The sequence below is a fragment of the Mustelus asterias genome, chromosome 18, assembly GCF_964213995.1.
Source record: "Mustelus asterias chromosome 18, sMusAst1.hap1.1, whole genome shotgun sequence".
In the NCBI taxonomy this organism is placed as follows: domain Eukaryota; kingdom Metazoa; phylum Chordata; class Chondrichthyes; order Carcharhiniformes; family Triakidae; genus Mustelus; species Mustelus asterias.
Genome location: NC_135818.1, coordinates 47163182 through 47186532, shown reverse-complemented (window position 1 = coordinate 47186532; position 23351 = coordinate 47163182). Strand labels below are relative to the sequence as shown.

Below are 23351 nucleotides of genomic sequence, written 5' to 3'. Positions count from 1 at the left end.
CACAACCACTAATTGGCCTGCCCCCCCCTCAAAAAATTGAAGGGGAGCTTGCTCTCAGCTCCCTTTGGAAAACCGATCACATGGGTATTCTTCCTCCGGGCCCGATTTTCCAGCTCCACCAGAATATCTGACATACCATGCAGCTGATTCTCTTAAGGATTGCAACTGGGCCGTGACCAAATAAGTAGCACTGTCCACACTGAGAATTTTGTCTTCCACTTCACTGAGCCCCTTTTTGGAATTCTGCAGTTCATCAGAGTGAGCACTGATATTCTGTGTCAAAACGCCGAGTTTGTCACCTACAACTTTAATATTAGTGGTCATCACCTGCAACGTGTTCGAGAGTGCCAGAGCCTGCTTCTAAACCAGGTTGCCATGTTGAGGGCCCAGCACCTGCCCGATCCCTCCAACTGCACCTTTTTATCAGGATTTTCTTGACACTCCTCAGCATTTTGTCACCAAAACTTCACCAAAAACCTCCCAAGGACATAACCTGGAGTATTCACTTCAGGTTAAAGTGATTATGAGCTGTACATCAGTATGAAAGAAAGGATTTAAAAATGAACAACTCCAGAACTCTCAGAAGCATGACTATTCTGGTGCTTGTATCACATGACCCCCCCCCCCCCCCCACCCGACGCACTTGAAATTTGCAAACATAGGCTGGTTGAGTACAGTCATTGTACCTATTGTGAACAGCTAAAGGGACGTACTGTTTGATAAGATTTGTCAGTCATTGGGACATATGGCCTACACACCTGGCATCACTTGGGCCTTGAAATTTATATACATTACTAATTTGTATGATGGGCAGAACAGCCTTTTGGCTTGACAGTCGCATTCTGTTTGTGAAAAATGCCACCCATGTTGCTACTGCAAAGCAGCAGTGTGAAATGGCTAGCTTCACCTGTTCCTCAAATCATTGAGACACCTTATTAATCTGAGGTAGACCGAGCACTTTGCAGGATTGAAACTGGTGGCCTTGGGCCCGTTCATGAGTTTGCACAATATTCAGCGAGCGATGATCTAATTAGGATAACCATTATCCAAAGGATGGTTTTGCACCCTATTTCAGCATTAAGCTTGCATGGTGAGTAAATTGCTCAGGCTCTATTTACAAGATTGCTGATCTGGCCAATTTTATAGCGTATGGAACTGTAGAGCCCCAATGCGTGTATTGACTAGTGAAAGTAGGCTTGTGGTAGACAGTAGTAGCGAATCCTTTGTCAGATTTATCAACTGCAACGTGGAGGAAAGGGAGCTTGTTTGACTGCTCTGTTCCAAAGATGAATTTGAGTGTAGGATGGAGCCCATTAAGAAGTGTAAGGAAATTCTTACATGCAGCTGAGGATTCAAATGTATCATCTACATATCGGAAATGTGCACGTGGTAGTAGGTTAGGTGTCATTCTATCAAAGGCATGTTTCTTGTGGAAACCGACATGGATGTTTGCAAGAGTTGGACCTACAGAGGATCCCATGACAGCATCATCTAATTGGGCACACATGGTGTTGTTAAAATTCAACTCTGCATGAATGCTGAGTTCATAAGTTCAATGAATGTGGATTTTGACAGTAGCAGCATGTCTACATTACCAAAGTGATGCAGTGCAACTGTTTATGCCATCCTTGGGCAGCATATTGGTGAATAGGCTAGCATTGTTAAATGAGCATATGGACATGATATTGCTTTTGTAATGCAAATCCTGTATTTGTCTTCGCAAAGGTGAAAGAATCTTTCACCGTATGTGTGGAAAACCTGGTCAGAATTGATTGTAGCAACTAATCCAATTATTTGGCCAGTTTACATTTTGCAGAACCAGTCATAATTAAGGTAGGGTGTAAAGGGACATCATTTTTGTGCATCTTTGGCAACTCGTGCATCGGCGGACCAATGGATATGAATTTGGACCCGTCGTTCAGAATGACGTGCATTTTATTGATATAGTCACACTTGTTAAGGGTGACTATTCCAGTCCCTTTGTCAGGTTTACAGATATGTATGTCTGGGTTGGCCTTGAGGCCTCAATTCTCGCCACAAGACATTTGTGTTGCATGCGGAAATCAGCCAAGTCGCTTGGTAAACTACAATATGCGTGTGCTAGATCAGCTAGGCATGTCTACAATTTTTCAACAATACTCAAGTTCTGTACTACCAAATGACTATTTAAAAAATGATTGGATGTAGTTCAATTATTGTTAACCAATTGGTACAATTAAAATAAAACCATTCTAGATTTTCTTTGAACCTTGGAATGTTTGCAAGCAGAGTGACACAGTATGGAAGATATTATTAAATGATTAATCTGGTTTGTAAAAATGTTGGGTTCTGAATTATAATATTTTGATTCTCATCAAAAACTAGATAGGATGTATTTTATGACTGCCTTCTTCCCACCTGCAATTTTAGTTAAGCACGTATTCTACTTGTTGCAGTGTGGCACGTGACAGGTATATAGCTGAAGTGATGGAAATTATACAATGTATTGTCATTTAGATCAGGAACATAGAGTACACTCAATGTCCTGATATTTTATCATTTATAAGTAGGCTCATTTGTGATTCTCAAAAATTGACTAAAAACACTAAAGTGAAACTAATCATGATTAAGTCTAAAGAATTATTAGATCTCCAGTTTGATTTCTGCTTTTGTTTGATTTGACTTTTGAATTTGAACATCAGTGCAGTGGTTAGAAATAAAATTTAATTAAGAGATCTAGTTACAGAATAGTATTCCATATCAGCTGAATTGGGTCACCTGATTGGTTACTGATTGATATGTGTAGAAAATGGCTCATGTTAATTATTAGCTTTTCTTAATGGAAGTATTGCTTCATGTGGTTACATGATGTAGATTAATGTGGTTTTGACATGTTTGTCCTTTGCAGCTGTACATGATCTAACATGGCAGTGATTTTACTTCCACTTGATCCAGAGTGCACTCACCACCTTTTCTCCATTCTATCCATTTGATCGCCATAAGCATAATGTTACCTAAAGTGGACAAGCTTAGAAATAGTCTCCAACTATGTAGACAGAACTTCTATTAATTGATTATGCTCATTTGCTAGTGCCCTGCTCTGGTGTTAAAATAATTCATGTTTTTCCTAATCATTAACAAATGGTTTCAGTCAAACCTGAGACTTCTGATCCCTCATGAGCAACATTTCTACAGAATTAAACAATTTAATTGTAACAGCAATTTTCCATCATCCTGTAAGGTGGAAGTTGTAGAGAGTTGGAGTGGTTCAGTGGGTATCTCCCTGCCTCTGAACCAGAAGGCCTGGTTTCAAGTTTCACTTCAAGAATTGTTGACTATGAAAGAACCCAGCCTCTGTTGCAGGCAAGCCAGCGTGCATCGATGCCAATCCCCAGCTGAGATAAACAGAGAGGGTTAGCGGCAGGAAGGGCATTTGGCTGTAAAACCACTGCCAAATCCAAAAAATGGAAGGTTGGTCTGAAGGTGTGGTCAGCTAGTGGCGACCCCGTGTAATGTGGAAAAGGCTGAAAAGGCTGTTAGTCATGAGCTATGAAAGTATAATAAAGCAGGGCCAGGGAATACTGTCAGGTATTTCAGTGCACACCCTGTACCAGCTGTTAGAAATGGTACTTCCTGAGAGAGCTAAAGGGAAAGGAGGAGAATCAGGCCAACTTGAGGAAAAATATTTGAGCAGATTCCTCTTTTGTTTTCAAAAGTTGCACATTACCAAGTATCACCAGCAGGGTGTTTTAATTCATTCATGGATGTGGATATCACTGGCATTGACAGCATTTATTGCCCATCCCTAATTGCTGTCAACCACCACTTCTTTATCCTTACAGTCTGTGTGGTAAGGGTACTCTCAAAGTTCTAATTAATAAGGAATTTCAGAACGTTAATCTGGCAATGATGAAGAAATAGTGATATACTTCAATGTCAAAATAGTGTGTGATTTGAAAGAGAGACTGGAGGTGGTGATGTTCTTGTGCACTTGCTGCCCTTGTCCTTCTGGATAATGAAGATCATGAGTTTGGGATGTGTTTTCTAAAAAACCTTGGCAAGTTGCTGCAGTGCATCTTCTATAGATTCATTCTGCAGCCATGGTGCACCAGTGGTGGAATGAATGGTTGTTTAACAAGATGAATTTGATTCCAATCAAATGGGTCCCATTGAGATGGCATTGAGCTTGGACTTTGTTAACCCACTGCTGCTCGCCAATGCAGGGGTGGAATTGCAGCTGAAGGATCAGCAGGTTTGAAGTTTTAAGTTTAGCTAATTAGGCACAGTCTAGCCAGGGCAATGCTTTCCAATGTCATTTTGCTGTTTGCAATAGTCTTAAAATGGTGCCACAATTAGAAATGTGAACGTTGGTGTTACCATTTGAGGGCTGACATAAATTGATAGAATGTCCCTTCCTTTAAAAACAAACTTGCCTGATTTCTTTAGGGAAATGCTGAATCTATGTTGTGTCCTTTAATTTTGTGGCAAAGACATAGTATAGAAGTGTGGGAGCATAGACATGAGCTTTTTTCTTTTTCCTCTTCAGTTCTCCTGACTAAAGGCAGGTCTGACCATTGTGCCCCAATCTCCACCTAGCAGGAACCAAGTTCCAAATCCATCCCAAACAGAATCGGTACCAAACCCTCTGTTGTTGGCACCAATCTGATCCACAGTGGGTGGGCGTCCTGCCAAAAGAGCCTTTCGGCCTGTCAAGGAGTCCAAGTTGCTGTGGCAACATTCACTTTTAAATGAATGTTATAGTCCAGAACTACGAAGTGATCATAAATGCTGCAATTTTTTTTCCATCACATAGCTAGCTGATCAGGAATCTCTCCCACTCTTGCTGCCTGCCATCTGCACTTGTTGGAAAGATTTACAGGTTGATGTTTGGCCTTTTCTGGCTATATTATGCATGCACCTTCCTATGCCATAAGGACCAGGAGTGAAACTTGAACCGGGAGCTTCTGGCTCAGAGACGGGATCACTACCCACTGTGTCGCAAGACCTTTCCTGACATAATTTTTTGTACAGTTCCAAGGCATTTTATATTGGCATCAATGTTGTACATTACTTCAAAATATTACAAGTAACCTTACAAGAGAATACATGCTTCCTGCAACACGGATTCATTTTAATCCAGTCATTCCTTCGTTATGCAAGTTGACAAGTATCTTGTTGCATGATTATTGACACAGGCGGTACATCAGTGATGAAACCTCACTATAAAATAATTCTTGGATGTGGTGATCTGTTTTATTTCTATGGTTCTTTGTTTGGAATTTGTGCAGGTTATATTATTGCAGCACTTTGCATTTGATACAGTGCACCTTCTTACAGTGCACCTAAGATTCACGTGGGTTATGTTTGTTTCAAAATGCTTTGTATTATGATGCAGATTGGAGCATCGGTGGAAGTGAAAGGGTCTGATGGCTCTTACCAGGAGGCTGCCATCAATAAACTGACAGATGCCAGCTGGTATACTGTGGGTGAGTGAACTGCTTTATTTGTTTTGTGACTACCTTCAGTATGTTTTTGAAACTAGATTTATAATTCTGCTTGTTAAAATTCATAATGTTATAGGAATGTATTGAGATGCTTAATTCAGATCAAGATACGCTATCCAATACTGTGGATCCTTGTGTATCACAATATCTATGTCACTAATCCCATCCAAAAGTCAAGTAACATTCAAGAAGAAACTCAGGCTGTTTAGGAGAGGGGGATGAAAATCTGGAATATTTCTCTGACCAGCCCACACTGCACTCAACACCTTAGGCAACCTGCACTAGCATTTGGGTCCTGATAATCTCTGCATTGCAAAGGTCCAGTTCTCACTGTAGAATTCCCATTGTTTCAGAGCATCATAGAATCCCTACAGTACAGAAGGAGACCATTTGGCCCATCGAGCCTGCACTAATAACAATCCCATCTAGGCTCTATCCCCATAACCCCACACATTTGCCCTGCCTGACATGAAAGGGCAATTTTAGCATAGCTAATGGAGCACCCAGAGGAAACCCATGCAAGCACAGGGAAAATGTGCAAACTTCACATGGACAGTCACCCAAGGCCGGAATTGAACCCGGGTCCTTGCTGTTGTGAGGCCGCAGTGCTAACCATTGGGCCATTGTGCCACCCAAGTTTCATATGCTTTAGATCCTTTAATAAATAGAGAAGTGTTAATATTTAAATTTAGCAACAAAAGCTGATCAATCGTGGCTTAATTATTATCAAAAATAATATTCTTCTGAAAAATGAATATTGTAACCAGAATAAGCTTTAGAGTGGTATGTCTTTAAGTGGGTAGGTCCATAATATGTATGCATATTCGGACAGGCTATGATGTCATCTGTCATGTGACAAGTTGGAATGTGTTACTGATACATCTTGGTAAATCAGCTAAGAGTTCTCCAGCAGTGCCTATATATTACTATAATCTTCAAGTTTAAAAAAAATGTAGTTTATCAGTCCTACTTGTGATTGGTGAGCTTGTGTTTGACGTGTATAAAAAACAACTAGCATCCTTGCATGTGGGAGGAGTATTCAGCTACAGAAGAATTTTTCTTAATCTAAGAGTTCTAAGTGTAATTGGCAGGTAATGGAATGGATTTTCAGGAATTGTGGTGTCAGATGAACCAAAGCTGTTCTGCATCTGAAACAATTAATTGTTAATAAAAAAACTGAATATGCTGGGAATACTTCGCAGACCTAACAGCATCTGCGCAGAGAGCAATAGAGTTCATGTTTCAAGTCATTAGCCTTTCTCAGTTCTGATGAAAGGTCATCATCTTGAAACATGAACTCTTTCTCTCTTTCCATAGATGCTAAGACCTGCTGAGTATTTCCAGCATTTTCTATTTTATTTCAGATTTCCAACATTCATTATTTTTGCTTTTGTTCCAGTTAGTTATTCACCCATTTAATTATTTTATTTCTTAAGTTCTGTGTCTTTCAATCTACAGTTACTTGTCAACATTCAAGATGTGGCACAATTTTAGAGAAAATGTTTTTCTTCTATTGTGGAGAATTATCCTTGGCCTAAGCAGTCTATCCACCCCAACAATAAAGTTCTGTGGCATGGCGTAAACCTTTCTGTAACTATTTTTGTTAATACATTGCCACCAAATGCATGCAGTACAAGCCTCTGTAAAACAGTTTGTAACTAATCTTATGGCATGTTGATAGTGCCAGTACAGATGACTTCGGTTTGGAAAGACAAAAAACTTACAGTATTTTGCGCTACTAATTTCTATGCTTTAACCTCTGCTGTAAAGTGTACATAGATGTGGAAGGAAGGTTTTAATAGGATCTGGGAACCACTATACCACGGTATATACATCAAGATAGGTGAGGAATAGACTGGTAATCTAATAAATCTAGATGAAAAAAGGAGTTTAGTTCATTTGATCTCATCCTTCAAAGTATCATTTTACCATCATTACAGTTCAATTTTAATGTTCTGAAGAGGAGACAGGACCTCAGTTTAACATTTCCATTGAAGGATACAACTTCTGGCAATATAGCTGTCCCTCTGTACAGCATTAGATTGTTAATCTAAATTATTACCTGCCGTTTTGGTGTGTTGTTGAACCTACTGATCTTCTGATCCAGAAACAAGAGTGTATCCAACTGAGCAAATAATGCTTGGTGCCAGAAACATTTTACAGATTTCGCTATTTAATAGCTGAATTGATGTAAATCATTAGCGACAAACTGCTTGTTTAGCTTCCTGGCCCGACTCATCCTGCCATTATCTCTAGAAGCGACGCATGCTATTGGTCCTGTCTTAGAATGCAGGCAATTGAATCTTTATTCTTTTCATTCTCAGTTTAATTTTAGTTTAGTTTTCATTTTCTGGTTCCGTTCTTCTACTTTTCTAAACTGTATGCATCGCTTCTTCTCAATGTTGACTCTGATTTCCCAGGTATTATTATCCTCCTTGGAGGTACTGCATGGCACTAATGGGACTGTAATAATGCTGTATTTGTTATAACATTGGTTAGCTCCCAAATAACACATTATACTGAGAATTGTACTTTCTTCCTTTATTTCATGGGATGTGGACGTCACTGGCAAGGCCAGCATTTGTTGCCCATCCCTAATGGCCTTTGATGGGCCATTTCGGGGGGGCAGTTATGAATCAACCACTTCGCTGTGGGTCTGGAGTCACAAGTAGGCAAGACTAGGTGAGGACAGCAGATTTTCTTCCACAGAGAACATCAATAAACCAATTGGATTTTCACAAAAATAGATGATATGATGTGAGATGATCCTGGTTTTCAAATCCAGAATTATTTAATTTAAATTCCACCAGCTGCTGTGGTGAGATTTGAACCTGTGTCCCCCAGGCATTGTCCTGGATCTCTGGATTACTAGTCCAATGACACTATCATTTTGCCCCCACTCCATTCCCCACATACTTAGATCTGTGTTCTTTCAATAACTTATTAATGGGAAACTTTTACCAAAAGGGTTGGAGGGGATTTCATAAACTGTGGTGCAGTGAAAGATTCACCATTTCCTTCTATCATATGAAGATCAGGTTTATCTTAGAAGATTGCCTCACATGTAATTAGTGTTGCGTATGTTCTTCCACTGGAGGCAAACTTTCAGGAGGGGGCTTTGCTTCTTGCCTCACGAGGCTAAATGCCAAAGGCAAGGAAATGAAAGGGTCAGTAGTAACATGGATATGAACTTGATTGGGTGACAGGAAATGTTTGTGGTAAATAGTGTTTTTCAGATTGGAAGGAAGCTTTGTATTGGGATTCCTTAGGGGTCAGTGTTGGATTCCATGATCACCTTGGCATCTTTTAATGACTTGGACTTGGCGCACTGGGCATAATTTCAAAATTTGCAGGTGACACAAACTTTGGGAGTATTCTGAACTGTTGAGGATAGTGTAGAATTTCTAAAGGATACAGATGGAATTTAATGCGTTGACATGTGAAGAGATCCATTATGGTCGAATATGAATGCATTAGAGAGTGCATAAAATTCGCAAGAATGGTTCCAGAGACAAGAGACTTCACTTGAGTAGATAGATTGGTGATGTTGAGCTGTTCGCCTTGGAGAACTGAAGGATCAGAAGAGATTTAATAGAGGTGTTCAAAATCATGAATGGTCAGAGTAGATAGGGAGAAACTACTCTTTATTGGTGGAAAGATCAGCAACCAGAGCACACGAATGTAAGATGGTTTGAAAAAGAACAAAAGCTGAAGATTTAAAATTTATTTATTAGTCACAAGTAGGCTTACATGAACACTGCAATGAAGTTACTGTGGAAACCCCCTAGTCGCCACATTCCGGCATCTGTTTGGGTACACTGAGGGAGAATTTAGCGTGGCCAATGCACCTAACTAGCACGTCTTTCGGACTGTGGGAGAAAACCAGAGCACCCGGACTAAATCCACGCAGATATGGGGAGAACATGCAGATTCCACACACACTGACCCAAGCCAGGAATCAAACCCTGGCGCTGTGAGGCAGCAGTGCTAACCACTGTGCCACTGTGGAAAGGTATTTTTATATAGCGACTGGGTAAGATTTGGGGTGCACTGCCGGAGAGTGTGGTGGAGGCAGATTCAAAAGAGAATTCAATCCAAATTTGCAGGGCTGAGGGAAAATGGGGGAGTGCCATTAAATGAATTGCTCATGCAGAGAATTGACACAGACTTAATGGGCCGAATGGCTTCTTCCTGCACTGCAACCGTTTTATGAAATGCCAATAGAATCTCCCAAAGGGGGAAATAGCCTATTGACATTCAACCATTGTGGATGGAGCTGTAGTGTTGTGATAGGTATGCAACCAGAAGGGTGATCATAAAAAAGACTTTTTATCAGACATGATTTTTTAAAACTGAATTTTGTGGCCTTCAACAAGATGTTGAAACTGATTTTCTTCCATTTTTCACACGAGGCGCTCTGTTTGCTTTTGGAATGGTTACAAATTAGTACCAAGCAAGGGACACCTTTATGTGATGTGGACTTGTACATATTTGGAATGTGATTGAGACTTTCCAAACTCATTGCATAATAGTCCTTTACTACCTGGCGGAATGGGAGAATTTCAACCCTCTGGGGGGCTGTGTTGGAACCTGTGTTACAGAGGAGAAAAGATAACTTCTAAACCATTTCACCACCTGTGCTCTTCCACTCCTCTTCCCTGCAAGATTTGGACTTGTGCGTTTAGTCTGGTTTTGGCAAGTCCATCCTGATCTCATTGAAAGCCGGCCCGAACAGGCTGAAGAGGCAAAATGGCCTACTCATGTTCATGTGTTCTGAATATAAAAGTAACCTTCAATTTAACAATATTTTTGATACTAAAATTTATTATAGCATCAATCTTATTTGTAAATGCAGGACTGTTAGCAATTAGCATAACCCACTAAATTAGTGGATTTTTTGCATGGTGGTTTGTTTAGCATCTACTGGTCTGGCTGCTGTAATTGTTTCCAATTTGCTATCTTTTCCAATTTGTTATTTAATGCACAATCCTGGCAACATTGCTGTATTTTCTAATTTTGAGCAGTTTATGAAAAAAATTAAACCATCCTGAATGGAAGTCTTATTGACCCATTTGTATTTCTCAGTCCTCAATTAAGGCAGTAAGTATTTATTGAAGTAGATTTTTCTTTTGCAGACAACTTCAAGAGTATGCAGTGCCCTCAACTGTAAACACACATACTGCAGACAGAGACTTTCTTTATTGCTAGATTGTAAAAACCCAGAGCTGCCTATGCTGTAGAAGCTATCTGTTTTCTATTGGAATGCCTTAATACACAATACCAAAGCAGCATGTACAAGTTGTTACTATTTCTGGTTGCTGTATCTTCCCTAAAGTCTAGGAAGGCTCAGCAGCCAGAAATAGAGATCATTTTCATGTGCTGCCCTAGTACTATGAAATGTAGTATTGCAATTTAGAGTGGATAAATTCTACAGCACTGGCAAACTGCTGTAATGGAGAATCAGCGATCCTGTAATATGAAGGGATAATTGTATCAAATTCATTGCATAAGCTCAAGTTTCCTTTAGCTACAATGAAAGATGAGCCAAATATCTTCTATTTTAAAATGCGCTATAATTTATTAATATTAATTAATGTATTGGTTGTTGTCATTTGCCTTCCTTAGTAAAGCATCCACATGTACTTCAATTAGATTTATGGTTTATTGATATATTGCACTCACTTGATAATCCTTGTGATGTGTTTTGATTTGCATCTATTAGCCTGGAGGTGATATTAAGTAAAACATATAATATTACACATTCAAGATGAATTCACTATATTCTTGGCTGAGTTTCAAAAGTACTGCAGTTAAGATTTAATAGCTCAGTTAGGTGGCCATTTACTCCCTTGACAGGAACAGATTCCTTAGGAAATGTGATGTGTAAAATTCAGACTACACCCATAAGACTACATTGTTCTGGTCTTCGCAGTCTGTGTGTCATGTTTACTGAGAAGTCTGTGTTTTAACTCTAGTGTAGCAAGGGTGTGGTTGAAAGAAACTGTAACTTCCAATTCCTTTTGTGTGAAATTAGTTAAATCCATCTAGTTTATGTAGGAATGATATTGGAACTTTTCTGCAGAATGATCTACATGGGTCTTAACTTCCAGGTTTCCCAGAGTCAGACTGTGGGGATCTCGGAACTTCACAGGTAAACATTTGCATGGCAATTGTCCAGAAGCACAAACTTCTTCTGGGCAATTGCCCTGTGCAGTGGACCATCCAAAAATGTGATTTTAAATTGCAAACTTTAGATGATTTCGACAGGGTTACAGTATTAGCTACTCAAAAAAAAAAGAGAATTAAAACCTCTTCTAACTTCTGGGTAAGTCTTGTAAAAACCCAAACCGACTGTCCCCAGGGACCCCCACCCCCCTGGCACCCAAACATCCTTGACTCATGGTCTTATCACTGTCGGACTGTATTGTTTAGGAGAAAACTAATAAGTTAAATGTATTTATAAATAATATGATGCAGGAGAAAAAGATGATGACAAAGTAGCCAGCAGTAGAAATTTGACTTGGATTTTTTTGAAAATATTAGGGTATGAAATGTTGGCAGTTCTTTACAAAATATTTGAGTTGAATGGCAAACTCCATGAAACCTCTTATTGGCAACAACATGTGGTATTTATATAGCATCTTTAAAACACCCTAAGGTGCTTCATGGGAGCCTTGTAAACCACCATTTGACATCGAACCACATAGTCATATTACGTTATATAGCCAAAAACGTCCAATTAGATGGGTTTTAAGAAGCACCTTAAAGAAGGAAAGAGGCAGAGAGGTTTAAGGATGGAATTCGAGAGCTTTGGGCCTGGATGGCTGAAGGCCTGTCCACCAATAGTGGAGCAGTTAAAATCAGGAATTCTCAAGAGGTTAGAAATGGAGGAGTGCAAAGGGCTTGAATGTTTTTGGGCTGGAAGAGATTAGAGATAGGGAGAGAGGAATGAGGCTATGGAGGGATTTGGAAGCAAGAAAGAGAATTTAAAACTCAAGGTGTTGCTTTACTGGGAGCCAGTGTCGATCAGCGAACAAATTGGTTGTGGGTGAATGGAACTTGGTGCAAGTAAGGACATAGTAAGCAGAATCTTTTGGATGAACACCAATTTACAGAGTGTATAATGTGTGAGGCTGCCCAGGACTGCATTGGAATAATTAAGTCTGGAGGTAACAAAGGCATGAACTTGGTTTTCAGCAGCGTAGCTGAGGCAGGAACTGAGTCGAAATGGAAATAACAATAGGTGTTCTTGGTGATGGCGTGGACACATGGTTGGAAGCTCCAGGTCAGTTGTGATACCAGAGTTACAAACAGTCTGGTTTAGCCTGAGCTTGAGAGAGGGAGGAGTCAGTAGCTAGAGAATACAGTTTGTCTCAGGGACTAAAAATAATGGCTTTAGTCTTTCCAATATTTAAACAAAGGAAATTTTTGCTCATCCACCACAGGATATTGGACAAGCTGTGTGATTATTTGGTACAGTGGAAGAATCGAGAAAGATGGTAATGAGGTAGAGATCATTGTTGTCAGCTTACATATGAAAATTGACATGGTCTTTTTGGATGATCTTGCCAAGTGGTAGAATGTACATAGAATGTAGTTGAAAAATAGGAGAGGATCAAGGATAGATCCATGTCGGATATAATTGGTCATGGTGTAGAAGCGGGAAGAGAAGCCATTGTAGGCCATTGACTGGCGTTGATTATATAGATATGAATGGAGCCTGGTGAGTACAGTCTTACCCAACTGAAAGAAACTGGAGAGGTCAAGGAAGGAGGATATTAAAGGCTGCAAAGAGGTCATGAGGAAGAATAGTTTACCTTTGTCATAGTTATGTATGCACCCGGAAGTAAATCCAAGAATGAACACACCTGATCGATCATCAAAACATTGTGGGGAGATATTGAGATTTTTGAATGGGAAGGTGTTATGACACCAAATGGCTTGTCATGGGCAGCAGTATCCATTCAGCTTTTTAAAGAAAACTGAGCATATATTTTAAAATGGCAAAATTTAGACAGATACCGGCAGAGGCAAGTGGAGTAGGACTGCATACTTAAGAGAACTGACTCAAGAAGCTGAATGACCACCTTCTATGTTGTAAATTTTGATGAGCAGTAGCTTCTTAGCCATTGTTTGGGAGATTTTTATCATGATACCTGCCTAGAAATTAAAACAATCTGTGTGATATTTCAAATAAAAACAGAACATTTTGGAAATACACAGCAGCTCAAGGGCAACTGGAAAAAGAAAAGATAGATTATGATATTATGGATGGCAGATTATGATCTTCTGGATGGCTACGCGGTGGCACGATGGTTGGCACTGCTGCCTCATAGCGCCAGGGACCTGAGTTCATTTCTGACCTCGGGTGACTGTCTGGGAGTTTGCACATCCTCCCCATGTCTGCATGAGTTTTCTCCAGGTACTCCAGTTTCCTCCTCCTGTCCAAAGATGTGCAGATGGCCCCTTAGTGTCAGGGTAACTTAGAAGAGTAAATACGTAGGGTTCGGGGGATAGGGTCTGGGCGGGATTGTGCCTGTGCAGGTGCGCTGGGCCGAATGGCTTCCTTCTGCACTGTAGGGATTCTATGAATCATAATATTTTTCTGTATTCCGACCTAGAATTATTGTAACCTGAACACAGTGGAAAAAATATAAATAAACAAAAAATAATGCGGATGCTGGAAATCTGAAATACAAACAGAAAAACTCTGAAGAAGCCATAAGGACTCTAAACTTTAACTCTGTTTCTCTCCCCACAGATTCTGCCAGGCCTGCTGGGGTTATCTATCATTTTCTGTTTTTATACTGGAAAAAATAAACTTTTCTCATAATAGATGCTGACTCACCTGCGATTTACTCTTATCTTGCTTGCTTTTATTTCAAATTTTCTTTTTTGTAGTTTTCTCAGTTCTGAAAACTGATGTTTCAGCATGTATGAAATTAATGTTGGTGATTGAAGATATTTGAGTTTTGGCCTCTCCTTCCAGTAGGCAACCCATATATTAGCATTGCAAGGGTATGAGATACACCAGTTAGACCCCTTCCCCATGGAAGCTGGCCAGCTTAAACTACTTAATGGCAATCTTTCAATTATATCAGTCTGCATTGTTCTTCAAATCCTTTGTTCTGATTCACTTACTCCAAGACTCCTTTAGGCACATTCTAGCAACCTGTATGCTGAGGCCTTCCTTTATAGCGAGCTCAGGGTTTAACAGAAAAGTTCTAACTTCTTCAACTTTGAAAATTACTGGAATGCTTGATTAGAACTTGGTTTAGGCTACAAATTTGTTAACTGGTAAGTGAGTAAGTAAGCAGTAGAGATGATGCATTCTAAATTTAGAGCTGTTACAGATTTAACTATCCACGACTGGTAGATGGAAAAATAACAGTTGCGTTTGCTTTGCTAAACTTCAAAATGAGCTGGATTGGACTCAAGGTCTCTGACTAAACCTTATGTAATAGTTTGTTGCTGTTCTGCTTTGGAGGCTTTCCAGTTTACTGATTTCACTCTAAAGATTTTAGAAAAATGGCTCAATTGGAATAACACCGGAGTTGGTTGAAGCAAATAGAGTGGAATAGGTACATTTTAAGAGGAAGTTGGATAATCATATGAAGGAGAAGAGATAGAGGACTGCAGTGATAGATTTGGATATTGATAGATGGGTTGATACTTGAGTGGAATGCAAGTTCCTGCATAGACTGGTTGGGCTGAATGGTCTGTTTCTGTGCTGTATATCCAATGTCATCCCATGTAAATCTCAAAACAAAGTTACCAAGCAAATCTAAATTTCAATAAAGACCATCGGTTGCTTATATTTAAATAGGGGCTTCTCTCAGATGCATGTTACAGACATAATAAAGGCAAGATACTACAGATTGTTTTTATTAGACACAGTTGTTCCAGGTCGATTTTGTCTTGAAACAAGCTGGGCTATTCTCTAAGTATCTATGTGCTGTCGTCAGAACAAAGATGCCAATAACATTCTTTTTTTTCTGTCAATCATACCAAAGAGTAAAGCAGTTTTACACATTGAGGCATGATGGAACTCCATTGCTGTCACAAATAACAAGTGTGGTATTTTCTCTAAATTTTGTTTAACATTGTATTTGAGAGACTGGCTGGAATTACTGTAAATCTGATCTGGTTCGCAGTTTATGCCATAGTTCCGGATATAAATTTGCTGCCTGATTTCTGTTAATTTTGAATTTTTTTTTTTGACCAGTGTTTGATGACGGGGATGAGAGGACCCTTAGGCGTACATCCCTATGCCTGAAGGGGGAGAGGCATTTTGCAGAGAGTGAGGTAAGCAATTGTTGTCCAGATATTGTCATGAGATAATCTTTACAATACAGAACCATAACTTCAGTGCTTGTTTTCAGACCCTTGATCAGTTGCCACTGACAAACCCGGAACACTTCGGCACACCAGTCATTGGGAAGAAAACAAACCGAGGAAGGAGATTGTCCTCTGCTCCTGCGTAAGTACCCTTTTACCAGTATGTACATTTTGTTTTTATACCATAACATTTTGTGGAAGAGCTTTTGCATTTTTCTGAGACCTAACCTAGAAAATGGTTCTTCGTATATAAAATAATTAAGAATGAAAAATTAAGTTAGAGGAGTTATTCCCTGCATAGCACTCATGAAAGTACGTTTAGACTTCTGATTACAACTGACATCGGAAGTAACAATCTCTTATAATTTTATAAGACAGTTGAGTGGTATTTACAGATTTTAAAGTTTCCCCAGGTTATGCTCATGACCACAAATGTGATTTCACTAAAGTTCCACTGAATATTTCTTCAATTTAAAGAGAAACTCCTCCTGGAGAGGAAAGTCAGAGTGAACTTGTGTTTGGCATCCAGTTTTAAAACATAATTGATGGAATTCTTTGTACAGGTTATTTACTCACAAACTGTTTAGACATTAGAAGAAACAACAAAAAGGAATGTGTGTTTCAAAGGGGAACATGGTAAACTATTTTGCACAATCACTAATATTATTTGAGTAGAGTGCAACTAGGTATTTTTATCATGATTTTGAATAATCTCAATCAGTTCTGATGTTGTGAGACTTGGTGGTCATCAGTTTTGAGGCAAGGAATGTTCCCACTGTTGAGGATTCATTCATTCATTCCAACGTTGAAATTGCCATACGTCAAATGTTCGAACCTCATTCTAGAATGTCGCCAGTAAACCTTCGTTTGTTGATGAATGGATATGAGTGTCGCTGGCCAGCGTTTATTGCCTATCCCTAGTTGCCCAAGGGCAGTTGAGAGTAAACCACATTTCTGTGGCTCTGGAGTCGCATGTTGGCCAGACCAGGTAAGAACAGTAGATTTCCTTGCCTGAAGGACATTAGTGAGCCAGATGGGTTTTTCCAACAATCAACAATGGTTTCATGGTCATCAGTAGATTCTTAATTCCAGATATTTCTTATTGAATTTAAATTCCATCATCTGCCGTGGTGGGATTCGAACTCGGGTCCCCAGAACATTAGCTGAGTTTCTGGATTAATAGTCCAGCAACAATACAACTAGGCCATTGCCTCGAAATTACTCGGAACTTGTAACCCAGAGCAGTAAAGAGAGTTAAGTATAAATGCTGCCCAGTAGATTATTTTTGTGATTTCTTCATGTGACAACTTCAGAGTTATTGATGGGATAGTTGGGGATAGGTTGTCTTTTTGATTTCCATTAATGTTTTATCTGAGGTGTTGGGCTCTGTTTCCACGGCAACAAAATATTGAAGGAAATTCTGAAATATTGGGACGTGGAGAATGGGTGGTCTCCCAATTCAATACATTACAGTATTTTTTCCTGTTCAGTATATTAGCCAGGAACTACTAACCAGAGTGAGCCAGTCTGTTCGCAACAAATAATTTTAAATTTGGAATACTGCACCTTTGAAGAGTACATTTCAGCTTTAAAAAATCTGCAAGCCAACAGTGATGGTTTTTAAAAAATAATTAATTTGCAGACCTGAGGATGAAAGGGAAGAAGAACCAAGTGAAGACGAGGATGAAGACAAGCGCCGTCTTAATGATGAACTTTTGGGCAAAGTAGTTTATGTAGATTGTAACGCAGACAAGAGAAAAGGCTGGTATCCAGCTTTGGTAAGTGATGCTATCACTACATATTTACCTTTCAAGATCTTGATTTAAGATATGTAATTGGATCATTATCGCTTAATTTTAAGCATTTGTTTTGCTGTTGACCATGGTGGTGTATTTGGGAGTGTTTGATAAATGCAGTTTGTTGAAATAACATGTCTATTTTCCATTGACTGACTGATTTAGAAACGAATGCAAATAATGCACTGTAAGGGTATTTGGTTTATTGCTGAAAAATTGGATGCAGAACCAGTTTTGTAAAGAGTGCATCATAGTATTAAGCATGCGCACAGTCTGATGGGAATGAATTTGAACCACATTCCCAATAGTTTACAGTGTGAAATGACACTATCTGGTGTAGCACAAAAGGTAAGAGACCAGGTAGTTCCAAGACTTTGTTCTGGTCTTTTCTGAATTTGATGTACTTGCATAGCAATTGGATTACTGAGGTTGACCTTCATTCCCCTAGGTTTGAGAAGGGCAAAATCAGCTCATGTTGGAGATCTTAAATACAATCCAGTGAACCCCTGCTGGAAAGTTTAGTTCTGATGAGAAAAATTCAGGCTGTACTTTGAAAAGCTTTCAGTCAAATCGCTTACAATATCTGATGTTTAGACTTGTATATCAAGATGTTTGGAGAGGGGAAAGATGGCTCTGATTGATGCACTTCATGTTTGCTGTTTCTTATGAAGTTTTGAAGGAAAGTTTCTGAAAATTGTGTATTTTATTACAAACTGTTCCTCCATCTTGATTTGTTTAATCAATCAAAATTGATATTCTGTACCTGATAAGAGAGAGTTTTGAATTATGCAAACTGGTTTCCCTCCTGCTATCTGCTGGTACTCTGAACTGCTCTAATCATTTTTACTAGAAAACATCCCATCGTGGGTCTACATTTATTTTGGGCTTACTTGGTAACCGATCTTTTTTAAAAAAACAGTACTTGCCTTTTCATTTCAGGTGCTCTCTCCAAGTTGCAGTGATGAAATCACAGTGAAAAAGGACCAATGCTTAGTGCGATCCTTTGCAGACTCCAAATTGTAAGTATAAATATGAAATGCATAGATGGAAAATAAGCTATTTAAGAATGCAAATCTGTCACCAACTTCCAAAACAAGTTACACTGGTTGTAGGTGATGTCTCGCATTGACTTCTTAAATGATTTTTGAAAGCTTCATTGTAAAGTGAAGCTATACATTGGTTTCATTGCTGGTTAGAGATGAGATGTTATTTTCTACAAATGATTCAGGGAGGACACTAAAACACACGTTTTTGGCAGGCTTCACGTATAGACATCTAGTTCACTAGAGCTGACTTTGAAACTGCTCACATGTGTATTTTACCATTATCTTTAAAATAAGCAACTATATGGTTAGGATAAAATACAATAAAATCCTTTAATGACTCAAGTATTTGACTATAACAACTTTTATATACCAAAACTTTCCCTGATGGTTTCATAAATGCTATTATTCCAGTGCTTTCTGTGGTGTTCTCCCAATCTGTGATAACTTCAGCAGAAACCACGGAGGAACCTTACTACTCTGCACCATGTGAAGCTTCAGTGACCCAAATGGTGCATTGCTGTCCTTGTCTTCTTTTCACTTCTTGTAAAGCAATTATTGTTCTCATTTGTAAATTGTTCCTTTTAAGATAACCTAGATGTGACTTGGCCATTTTCTTCATGCAGTCATAATCGATAAAAGTCAGAACAATCATTCTCATCATGGCACATGGGTTGGTTGGCAGTTTAAATATTTAATTTTAACCAGGGCTCCATTAAATGACTAAATTAAATGCAGTTTTCAAATGCACATTTTTTGACTGCCTTATTGACCGTTGTATTTCCAAGTGTTCAGACTTATGGATATAAAAAAATTTCTTTAATCATAATGTGACCATCTGCTCAGGAGAGGAGTTACTGCTGCAACGTCAAGAAAGACTTAAGGAGCAGGGTGCTGTACATGTTATCTCCTCCTGTTGTTTGCATTTGAAGTTCAGTTTCCAAAAGTATATTAAGATAATTAGGTGTTAAATAACAAAGGTGGTGCATGGATGGGACAGTTTATTGAAAATGAGATGGCTTTGTTTATTAATTTGGTTTTTATTACTTGGTACGTAGTTAGTTCTAGAACTGTGAAGTCTAATAGGATATCAGGTTTTATGTGACAAAGTCAGTGCTGTTTACTTTAAGTTGAACCTTGGTGTCTTTTTTTTAAATAACAGCTACCCTATAGCAAGAAAAGATATCAGAGAGCTCGATTGGGACAAAGTTTCAAAACCAGACCCCGTTGTTAAACAAGGTAAGGGAAGGAAACTAAGGTGGAGTGAATTACAGATCTTTCCCTCGCATCTAATGCAGCTAGTTGTGATCAACGTGCTTGAATCATGGCACTTACGAAGGTATTTGCCTTGTTTTCTGCTTTTAGACAGTAATATCTAAATGGCAGAGTGAGATGATCTGGTATAGTTCTAAATTGTGGGGCACACACTTATACTACTGGTTTGCTAGGCTCTCCATGCAGGAGGTTTTGTTCCATAGAGGAAATACTGTGATAATCCATAAGATTTTTATTTTATAATGGAGTCTCTAGTTTTACCAATTGCAAAGCTTGTTCTAGTGCCACTAGCATTTATTCCAACTTTATCCTGTGATTTTGGTTTGAGATGATGGCAGGAGTGTATGGCTCAAATAATTATTACGGTGTTTTTTCTGATTTCTGGGCTTGAATCTAAATCTGTTCCACACAGGTAATGTACGAGTCACAACTTTAATGGCTGATAATTCGGTACTAATTTAAATACGTTGGACAGTTTTAATTCAATGTACAGCAAATTCAAGTTGTACCAGTTAGCTTCACTCGGCGGCTGCAAGCGTAGATATAAGGTGAAAAATTGACATTTTGACATGAAGATTTTGTCATGTTGTTATGATCTGAAATGCACTGTCTGGAACGGCAGCAGAAGCAGATTCAATAGTCAGCTCCAAAAGGATTTTTTTATATACTTGAAAAGTAAGAATTTGCAGCACTATGCGGAAATAGTGGGACGAATTGGCCAGCTCTTACAAAGAGTTGGCATAGACATGATGGACCAAATGGTTCTTTCTGTGCTGTAAAATTCTAGGACTGTTTGTCAGATATAAACAAAATTAATAAGATCTAACTTTTAAATACTGGTTTTCTGTAGCACTTGAAGAAGCTCAGAAATTCTACCAGCAAAGGATTGTTCCAGAGAGCTGGAAGGTGGACATGAGTGTCATCTTGGAATCCTCAAGTAGTGATGAAGAGGAGGAGGAAGAGGAAGCAGAGAATGATGAGGATGAGGAGGAAAAGAAGCATGAGGTAGGACATTTTTGCAGTTTATTTTATTGAACAATTTTCTACTTAAATTTGAGATCAGAAACTATCACAAGGAATTGATTGCCGCCTTAGAATATATTAATATACAGAGGTTGGTTTTTATTTTGGTTAAGCATTTTTCGTGAATTTTTCTCATGGAAATCTTAATATGTAGACCATGAAACCAACTTAAAATTGATCATAGTGAAGGAATTTGAATTGGCTTGTAGCATATTAAGATTGTAATGTTTTATTAAGTTGGACACCCAACATAACCTATATTATGATTTTTAGTTTATTGAAAAAATCTGAAGGCAAATTGCTGAAAAAAGAATGCAAATCGAACAATGAAAGTTTCATGTATTTTCCAACCTTAACACAGTCACCACTCCCAAACTGTTAACACTACCTGTTTCCAAGCTGTTGGAAGGAAACGTCAATAACTTTAGCTTATATGCAACAGTATTGCTATATTCATAAAGCTAACAAATCAACAAGCCATCATATTTTACAACAATTACTCTTTTTAGTTTCAGATTTCTCAATATAATGTGTACATGCCACCTAATAGAACAATTGTCTGAACTTTGAAAGTAGAATAAATTGAAAGCAGAAAATTGCATCCACAGATTTTTCAATTTCCAGTAAACTGCTAAACCCTTTAAATTCTTGACCGAACTGCTTAAAATTTTGGAATGTGTGCATAGAAAACCTTCATTTTGGCAACACAACACTGAGTTTCACTTGGGTGAAGTTTTGCTCCTCACTAAAGTTGGTTTCATTTTCACTGCTTGGTACGATCAAGACTGCACTGTGGATAGATTGTTTTAAAACCTTCATGTTCAAGCTGAAATGGGTGGGTGTCCACTCCACTTCCTACAGTGTTTCCCTAGCAACATGCTGATGGTTTTATTGTGAGCATGCTCAAATGTAATTCAAGACTTTGCAGCAGCTTGGCAGACAGCCTGTGGAAGTTTGCCATATTTTCAAATCAGCTTTCCATGACTTGAACTTAATGTTGGATTTTTTTTCCATGCCCAAACAAAACAGTAAAGTCAAGTAATGATATTAATTGGCTAATTAGGAAAGGGAGTGAAAAGCTTTTGTCCAGATGGATTATGCTGCAGAATTTTGACTCCTTCATGGTTTTAGATTGTTTGACTTGCTGTGAAGCAAATGTTTTGTATCTTGATTGTCCCTTCCATTATCTTTTAAATGTATATACACATGTATTAATTCATATAAAACAAACTGCGTATCTGAGTAATATAACTCTGGAAAGTTTATCCATATTAATAAACCATTCAATTGTAGCATATCCACCACACCCCAGTAGATCATACCTGTCATTTTAAAACCATAATGTATGTTAAATGTATTGAACCCATGCACCTGATTGGTTTAAATAAATTATTTATAACGCAGCAAATAACATTTGGGCAGTGAGATAAAGCTATTCACTTTTTTTTCCTGCCATTTTCCTAAATGAAGGAATTGGGAGATTGTTGTTGTTGTTACCGTATCTTCACACCCAAACTTTTTTAACCCTTTGGGGAATAGTGGGGGAAGTGGAGAAAGGATTTACAAGCTGATTATCAGCTCATTGAACCATGTTGAATGCTCCTTCCATGACCAACCAGTTCTGGTGTGGAACCTGGAATCTCTGGTGCAGAGGTAGGGGCGCTATCGTTGCACCACAAGGCCTCCCTATTGGGAGATTGACATGCAGTTGCCAATTTGAAGAGAGCGAATGCCCTGAACAAAGGTAATGAGGCTCCAATTGACCTCTCGTTTTATCAGCTCTTGCCTGCAGGGTTGAGCAGCTGGAGGATCAGATCTCTGCAGTGGTCTAGTTAGACTTGGTGTACTTAAAAGAACAAGCCAAAATAAATAAACGTTTGCAGCAGACTGCTTTCTTCAAGGAAGTCCCATTGTGTCCATTATGAAATGGCTATCAAAATGTAAATATTCAGCTATAGTCCATTTTATAATCCAGTTTTTATGATTCTAATATATCATGAGCAATGCCGAGGGAGGAGATCTGGTAAAAGTGAAACTGCTGTGATCTGTTCTTGAACCAGGTAGTAACTGTTTAAATAATATTATAGACTAATAGGGATCTGCAGTACAGAAAGAGGCCATTCAGCCAATGTCCATGCTGGCTGATTATGCTTTTGAACTTTTTTATGATTGTTTTAAAAAAACAGAAGCTGTGTGTGTGCGTCTGTCCCTCCCTCCCTCGTCTATTTTGGTTAACAAGTTGGCCATCTAATAAAATATTCTAGCATCTGTCCTCTGCCATTTTGATTGCCAAGTACATCAGCATTAAGCTCCTGGCTTCTGAGATAGACATTTCTTTGCAATTTCTATTTTTTCCAAACGCCACAACATACCCAACCAAAGCAGAATAATAT

The 23351-nt window shown here is 38.7% G+C and overlaps 1 protein-coding gene across 4 annotated transcripts in view; it reads left to right on the top strand.

Moving 5' to 3' along the window:
* The window catches only part of arid4a (AT-rich interactive domain 4A), a 100298-nt gene that overhangs the window by 26205 nt on the left and 50742 nt on the right, over positions 1-23351 (top strand). For all 4 annotated transcript variants that reach the window (XM_078233847.1, XM_078233850.1, XM_078233849.1 and 1 more), the window contains exons 5-11: positions 5375-5465; positions 15709-15788; positions 15866-15963; positions 17464-17599; positions 18557-18636; positions 19823-19899; positions 20786-20940. In XM_078233847.1, coding sequence (XP_078089973.1) covers positions 5375-5465; positions 15709-15788; positions 15866-15963; positions 17464-17599; positions 18557-18636; positions 19823-19899; positions 20786-20940 — 717 coding nt within the window. The remainder of the gene's footprint in view (positions 1-5374; positions 5466-15708; positions 15789-15865; positions 15964-17463; positions 17600-18556; positions 18637-19822; positions 19900-20785; positions 20941-23351) is intronic.